At 40.2% G+C, this 8,380-nt stretch overlaps 1 protein-coding gene across 1 annotated transcript in view; it reads right to left on the bottom strand.

Annotated features, from left to right (window-relative positions):
• Positions 1–2,241: 2,241 nt before the first annotated feature.
• The window catches only part of SPOCK1 (SPARC (osteonectin), cwcv and kazal like domains proteoglycan 1), a 517,625-nt gene continuing 511,486 nt past the window's right edge, over positions 2,242–8,380 (bottom strand). Inside the window, exons 10-11 of the mRNA XM_058735892.1 lie at positions 3,499–3,636; positions 2,242–3,030 (exon numbers count right to left, since the gene is read on the bottom strand). Of these exons, the coding sequence (XP_058591875.1) occupies positions 2,840–3,030; positions 3,499–3,636 (329 nt within the window). The 3' untranslated portion in view covers positions 2,242–2,839. The remainder of the gene's footprint in view (positions 3,031–3,498; positions 3,637–8,380) is intronic.

Here is an 8,380-nt window from a genome sequence, read left to right as displayed (position 1 = left end):
TGGACAGACACGTAGTCATTCACTGCTGGGCGTGGGGAAATGGGCATAAAGAAGGGGAAACTGATAACAAAACCTCAGATTGAACATCAAGGTATTCCCATGCCTAGAATATCTGCAGAAACAAAAAGACATTAATATGGCAGACAACTAACTATGGTGGAAGAAAATTCTGGGGTTTAAGTTGGATGCCGAGGAAACAGGATTAAATAAGAGAACCATTTATGGAATAAGAATAAAACTACTAGAGTTTCCAAAAATGAGTTGGTGAGGATTCAGTTCATTAACTGTCTCAAAAAAAAGGTAATCAATTATCATGGTATTATTTTTTTAATCAAAATTCTTATGTATTCTTAGTTGCTAGCAAAAATGCTCCTGCCCAAAAGGAAGAAATCAAAAATTTCACTTCTAAGGATAAAGTTTCTAAAAATTGTACTAAAGCCCTTTAAAAATCCAATGCTGTCATGCCAAAGTTGAGGCATGAAAAGTGGTGTTAATGTTGGTTGGTCCATTGATTTTGGGTTTCCGGTCTTAAGAGGGCTTTTTATTTAATATCTTAATGAGTCAAAATATCTTCTTGGAATATCTTTGAAAATGAGCATCTCGTTAGCTTACTGGGAACTGACTACAGAGCACACTCTTCTCCATCATTGAGTTAATGCTAAGAATCTTTAAGTGTCATCTTATTTTGACACTTGTCATAAGATAATTAGGCAAATTAAAATCAGTGGTTCTCTGTTCCTAGAAGTTTCTCTAAGTGAAATCAGTTAGTCGATTTTAATTTGTTCTCTTGTGCATTTTTCCAAGCTCAGAGAGACAGTAACAATGGTTTTCTCTGATGGTGTAAACTGAGATTTTTTTTTTAATGTCTTGATTCTTTTATATACTCTATTACAATTAAGCTGCAATTAAACACCTGTTTTCTAAATTATGATCTTGGTGTTTTGTTCAAGTGAGAAAAACAAATTGAAACAGGGATGATGCAGTTGAAATCCCAATACAGAGCTTGCCTCTTTATACCCACAGTCCTGGTTGTACCCATGTATATTAGGCCACAGAAGTTTACTGTATCAAGTATGTTCATTTCCCATCTGAGACTAACTCTGGAGATGATGCCACTTTGGCCAATGCTAGGATTGGAAAATGCTGGTTTGAGGCGGGTTGACAGAGTACAAAGTGGTTTTTTTTTGCCTGAGTTTTATGTGGTTGTCTTGTGGATGGGCTGGAATTCATGATGAACGAAAACAAACAACAAAAAAAATGTGGGCCAGAAAGCCTTGCTGGGTGGCTGAGGAGGGTATCCAGGAAGCTGGAAACCAGGTGGAGCAGGAGCTTAAGGGCTGGTACTGAACTAAATGGGACCACTTGAGGACTATTCTTTGGTACTTTGTATCCGAGTCAGCTTTGATAGGGTCAGAAATTCTAAAAACGGTAGAGAAAGTGACCCTACCAAATTTGGAGACAGACTCTAATCGTGAACTTACTTCGGGAAAAGAAACACTGATGAAGGGCTTTCTTCATCAGTGCAGGTGAGGTGATGGGGACAGGACTAGCCGGTAAAAATCCAACCCTAGCTTCTCTGTGCTACGATGAAGTTCTTTTTGGCCTCTGTCTGGGATTTTTTTACAAAGGATGAGTGGTGGTATAAAATCTGTACAGTTCGTGGACCCTCATTATGATCTGTGGATAGAAATGGGGCAAAAGCAAAACCTTAGATTAAGAATCCGGAATTTTCTTCTGCTAAGGAACACTGTGGTATTGTCTTCTCGGAGAGCAGGGGACATGGAGACATGCCTTGGAAAAAGCCCTTGCGTAGGTAGTAGGGAGGGTAGAACCTGTGGCGGACAGGATTGTTGCAGCCCGGGGTGGGCTTGGAGCTGAAATGAAAGAGATGGCTTGTGAAGTTGCCCATGTGGGAGTCTCATGGCTTCTGCAAGAAAAGCGATTTAGGCGGACAGAGGCTTATCCAAATCAAAGGGCTTCCAGGAACTCTGCTAATGCATAGGGGAAGGAGCATCCTCAGCCTGCAGGCTGCAAGTGCTGTTAGTGCAAAAAAAGGACTTTGATACAAATTTCTTATTCCAGAAATTGTGATCCAGGTCTGGACAAGCTGACAAATCTAGAATTGTTTTTCAGATGAGTTTTTAGAGGATCTTGAAACACTTTTTTCTGACAGGTGTGTGCGCGCACCTTGTACACGTACAGTCTGTTCTGTACATATTCAAGCATGTACAGAGAGAAGCGTCCAGACACCATTTTTTATTAAGGAAATCAATTCCCCAGAGGAACTCTTGACTGAATTAAGGCTCTTGTTTGTAGGAAGCCAGATAGAGTGATATGAAAACTAATTTTTAGTTATTAACACCCGGGGTGGTGGGGCTAGGGGGGGAAAAAGTACAGTGTGGTGTGTTTTCCACGACATCTACAGGACACAAGAAAAGCACTTAGACACCGTAAGGCCGGGAACCATGCTGGAATAACCACTGGTGTGGGTAATCAAAAAGCATCTTTGACGTTTACAAGGTGGGGGCTCCCTGCACTGTCAGAATCCCACATAAATCACATGCTTGGTGCAAAAATCTCACGGGAGGGAAGGGGGCTCGAATTCAGTCAGCCATTCCCCTGTCTAAAAAACAAAACACAACACCCTTCTTCCCACACAAGCATATGCAAAACCAGAATGCTCTGGGGACAAGAAGTGGTCTCCCAAACCTCGGGTCGGGTACAGAGAGCAACAATGGAGAAGAGGCCTTGGTGCTGCGGAGTCTTATTAGATACAAACGCAGGAGTAGGAAGTGACTTGCAATTCTGTGTGCACCTCGTGTCCTCTTCCCAGTGGGGACTACCATATGTACCCGACCTCGTCCTCTTTGTCGTCATCCTCGTCCTCATCATCCTCTGTCACTGCCCGGGTGTGCACCCTCAGCTTGCCCAATCTGTCCTTTGGTCCCAGCTCCCGTTCATCCTCCAGGTCGTCTAGGAGGACCACAGAGCCACCACTGCCAAAATCCCCTGAAGTTTCTTGCTCCTCTTCTGAAATATTAAGAAGGAAGACAAGATGGAGGATTAGTTTCTCTTTATACCTTATGACCATAAGAATGGTTCCTTCGCATGTGACTCAACTGTAGGGAAAAACCATGCAATTCCCTCTCTGAATACTGGGGCCTCTCAGCCTGGAGGGACCACAAGCTTTGGGGGTCCCCAGAATTCTTGAGATGCTTCTACCTTCTGGGGTAGAACTGTGGGAGGTTTATCGAAGTCCCTCTCTGCCTGCGACAGTTCCTGACTGTGACAAAATGTTACCCAATCTCCTGCTCATGGTGAGTCCCTGCCACTCCGGAAGCTAGCTATGCATAATCACGTGTGCTTTATTCACATCACCATTGTAAACTTGTTTGCTGTAGACCACGGATAGGTCTTGAAATTTCCCTGCCCAGGGCTTTATTCAGTCAGGACGTGCAAGTTGTCATTGTGGGGCTGATGCAGGAAGACCTTACTCACCACAGCTCACGGTGCCCTGTTTCCTGGAGCCAGCCAGCTCGTTTCCGTATTTATCCACACACCAGCACTGCCCTGTGCTCCCGTGGCACTGTGTGGCTTTGTAATAGCCCTCCTCATTACACCGAGGTATGAATGCTCCTGAGGGAATAAAAGGTCCAATTTGAATCAGAGGTGCCCTGATACTCAGGGTTAATGCCCTCCAAGACGGAGAAGAGGGCTAACCTATCAGACCGGGTACTTGCACAGCTAACAGGGGAGAATGGGGCCGTTGGTTATGACTTACTCAAGATGACAAGTCCCTGGGTTTGCTCAAGGTTAGGCAGGATCCCTTCTTTGATGGGTTCTTATTTTTCCCCTCTAAAGGGCGAATGGGTCCTACTCTTAGAACTGGTTAATATTTTTTCAGTTTTACTGAGATAGAATTGATGGGCAGCCTTGTGGAATGTCAACTGTAGGGCCAAATTTGACTCACATATACTGGGACATGATTACCACTATAAGTTTAATTAACATCCATCATCTCAATGATTTAAAAAAAAAAGATGTTTTTCCCTTGTGATGAGAACTCTTAGGATTTACTATTAACAACTTTCCTATGTACCACACAGCTAAGTTGACTAGAGTCCTCATGCTGTACATTAAATTCCTAGTACTTATAAGCCTTTCAACTGGAAGTTTGTACCTTTTGATCACCTTTCTCCAGTTCCCCCCCTCTCTACTCCCTACCGCTGGGGACTACCAGCCTGATGTCTTTTTCTATGAGTTTTTGTTGTAAACTTTTTTGGTTTATTTTTAGAGAGAGAGTACGTGTGTACACGTGAACAGGGGAAGGGCAGAGACAGGGAGACAGTGTGGGGCTGGAACTCACGGAATCACAAGATCATGACCTGAGCCAAAGACGCTTAACCGACTGAGCCACCCCAGTGCCCCTGAGATTTTTAGATTCCACATATAGGTGAGATCATACAGTATTTGTCTGACTTACTTCACTTAGCATAATTTCTTCAGGGTCCATCTGTGTTGTCACAATGGGCAAGACTTCCTTCTCTTATGGTATACAATATTGTGTATACACACACACCAATAATGTCTTTATTCAGTAATCCGTTGATGGACACCTCTGTTGTTTCTGTATCTTGGCTACTATAAATAATGCTGAAGTGAACATAAGGGTACATATATCTCTTCGACAGAATGTTATTTCCTTGGGATATATTCTGAGAAGTTGAATTGCTGGATTGTATGGCAGTACTATTTTAAAATTTTTCATGAACCTCCATACTGCTTTCCATAGCGGCTGGACCAATTTACATTCCCACCATCAGCGCACAATGCTTCCCTTTCTCCATGTCCTTACTAGCACTTGTTGTGTCTGGTTATTTTGATGACAGCCATTCTAACAGGTGTGAGGTCATATCTCACTGTGGTTTCGATAAGCATTTCCCTGATGATTAATAACGTTGAGCATCTTTTCACGTACCTGTTGGCCATCTGTATGTTTTCTTTAGGATGATGTCTATTTAGATCTTCTACCCATCTTTAAATCAGGTTTTTGGTTTTGCTTTGTTTTGCTACTGAGTTGAGTTCTTTATACATTTTGGGTATTAATCCCTTATCAGATATATGGTTTGCAAATGTTATTCTTCATTCTGTAGGTTTTCTGATAATTTCGCTGTGCAGAAGCTTTTAAGTTTGACGTAGTCCCACTTTTTTTTTTTTTTAATTTAGTGGCTCGTGCTTCAGGTGTCCTATAAAAAATATCATTGCTGAGGCTCATGTTAAGAAGCTTTTTCCCCTATGTTTTCTTCTAGGAGTTTTATGGTTTCCAGTCTTGCATTTAAGTCTTTAATCCATTTTGAGTTAATTTTTGTGAGCGGTATAAGATAGAGATCTAGTTTCAGTCTTTTACATGTGAATATTCAATCTTCCAAGCACCATTTATTAAAGAGACTAATAGTAGACCTATATACTTGTGTTTATTTTTGGTTCCCTTGATCTTTGTGTCTGTTATTATGCCATCATGCTGCTTTGATGATTACAGCTTCATAACGTAGCTTGGAATCAACAAGTGTAATGTCTCCTACTTTGTTCTTAGGATTGCTTTGGCTATCTGGGGTCTTTTGTGATTCCATATGAACTTTAGGATTGTTATTTCTATTTCTGCAGAACATACCAGTGGACTTTTGATAGGGATAGCAATTAAATTGTAGATGGTTTTGGGTGATATGGACATTTTAACAATATTAATTCTTCCACTCCATGAACATGGGATTCCTTTCCATTTATTTGTGTTGTCTTTGATTTCTTTCATCAGCGTCATATAGTTTTTAGTATATACATCTTTCACCTCCTTGGCTGAAACATATCTGCAAACAAGGAAAATTGTATTTTTTTCCAACTTGGATGCCTTTTGTTTCTTTTTCTTGACTGACTGTGCTGCATAGGACTTCCAGTAGTATGTTGAATAGGAGTGGTAAGAGTGCCCACTTTGTCTCGTTTCTGATGTTAGAGGAAAAGATTTCAACCTTTCACTGTTGAATATGATGTTGGTTGTCTTATGTGGCATTTATTGTATTGAGGTTTGTTCCTTTTATACCTAATTTGTGGAGAGTTTTTAAAAACCATGAATGGATGCTGGATTTTGTCAAGTGAATTTTCTGCATCTATTCAGATATCACCTTGTATTAATATATCACATTGGTTGATTTGTGTATTTTGAACCATCCTTGCATCGCAGCATTAAATCCCATTTGATCCTTTTAATGCACTGTTGGATTTTGTTTACTAGTATTTTATTGGGAACTTTTGTATGTGTATTTAAGATACTGGCCTGTATTTTTCTTGTAGGGTCCTTTCTGATTTTGCCATTGGGATAATGCTGGCCTCAAAAATGAGCTTGGGAGTGTTTCCTCTTCTTTGATCTTTTTTGGAAGAGTTGAAGAAGGTGTGGTGGTGTTAATTCTTTAAATGTTCACTAAAATTCACCAGTGAAGCCATTTGGTCCTGGGCTTTTCTTTTTGGGGACATTTTTGATTAGTAATTCAATCTCCTTGCTAGTAATTGGGATATTGTTTTCCTGGAGTAAATACTATTTGGCCATGATACATTGTTATTGGAATACTACTGACTGAATTTACTGATCCTTTTGCATCTGTGTTACTAGGCGATTCACTAAGTGGTAAAACTGTATGCCTCTATTTGTACTTTTTTAATCATGGCACCCAATTCATGAAATGATTCAGGTGTTTTTCTTGCCTCCTCTAGACATTTTGAATACATTTTCTTCTGTGAAAGACTTACTCATAAAAATATTTTGGGCCTGTTTTGGGGGGCAGTGAGGTTAGCATTTTGATTTTGATTTTCAGGAATTTCATGGTTTTTCATACAGGTGGGTCTTCTGTTTCTCTTCCTTGTACAAGTGTGGTAACTCACAGTACTTGTTTCAAAGTACTTGTTTCAACAAGGTTTTCAAGATTCTGTAAGTTGGCTTATAGCAGTGGTTGTCAAAGTGTGGTCCCAGGACCAGCACCTGCATCATTACCTGGAAACATCTTAGAAAAGCACGTACTTGGGCCCTATCCCACCCAGATCTACTGAATCAGAAACTGTGTTTTAGTAAACCCTCCAAGTGATTTCAATACATGCTGAAGTTTTAAAACAACAAATTTACAGTACTGTCCTGTATGTGAAGTTACATTCCCACTTACAAGTTCATAACAGTAGTTGAATGGCTTTCATATTGCCAAAGATTTGTCTATTTCATTGTTTTCTACTTTAGTCTTGGTCATTTTTTTGACTTGAAAGGTTAGTGTTTGTTTTTTCATAAATCCATTTGAAGCTATGAATATTCCTCTGTTTTTAGTTGCTTCCCTCTGATTTTGACCCACAAACCTCATTGTCATTCAATCCTAAAAGTAGTTTTAATTTCACTTTTGATTATTTATACTCCACGATGTATGGTCTATTTTGTTTTTAATTTGAATGCCCGTGAAAACACATTAGGAGATATCCCCATGCAGGAAATGATGTGTAAGAAGGTCAATGGTATTTTTATGAGTCAGCCAGAGTAATCTCTCTATGTGGGGAGATGTGATAAAGCAAGCTTGAAAACTAGGTGAGATTCAAGGTAGGACAAAGGTAGGCATTTGATTGGTGTGAGCTAGGGAAAATGGAAGATGAGACGTTTTATCTCAGACTACATGCCTTATAAATGTCTCATTCATTATTAATGAAGCGGTAAGAAGATATCCATAGCCAATGAAAATAAAATTTAAAAACTAGATTTATACTAATTCTTTAACTACCTGTGGACCTTAGGCATATCACTCAAACGCCTGAATAACCTCCTACATGGAGAAATCAGATTAGTGAGCACAAGCCCTTGCACTGGACAGACCTATGGAAGTTGCCTTCAGATCAGAATGATACCTTTGTGTTTTTTAGAACCTAGGTCCACATAGGTCAAAGTCACAACTTTGGGGTTCTTCCTGAGTCGAACGGGGCATTATCAGAAGTGGGAGGTCTGAGGCAACCCAAAAATCAGTAGAGGAGAAACTACCTGAGTTCATGGACTACTTAGACAATCTGTAAAATCAAAACAAAACAAAACTTGCCCATTTCTTCAAGTACACAGGTGCATGTTTGAAATGGCAAGATGCTTAAGGGATGCACCTGCTTCTTAATGCTTAACAAGAAAAATTGTGAATTATTGTGTATTATATTGCTGCTGTCAGCTCTCTTCTTAAAAAGCAAGTAAACCAACCCAGACTCCTTTTTTGACAAATATATGAGGTTTACCAGTCTCTGAAATGGCCTGGTCTGAATGCCATGATGACCCCTTAGTGCTGGAGAAAGAGGATATGCAGCTGAAAGGGAACACTTC

Source organism: Neofelis nebulosa, chromosome 1, assembly GCF_028018385.1.
Source record: "Neofelis nebulosa isolate mNeoNeb1 chromosome 1, mNeoNeb1.pri, whole genome shotgun sequence".
NCBI lineage: Eukaryota > Metazoa > Chordata > Mammalia > Carnivora > Felidae > Neofelis > Neofelis nebulosa.
This window is presented reverse-complemented; position numbering and strand designations above follow the sequence as displayed.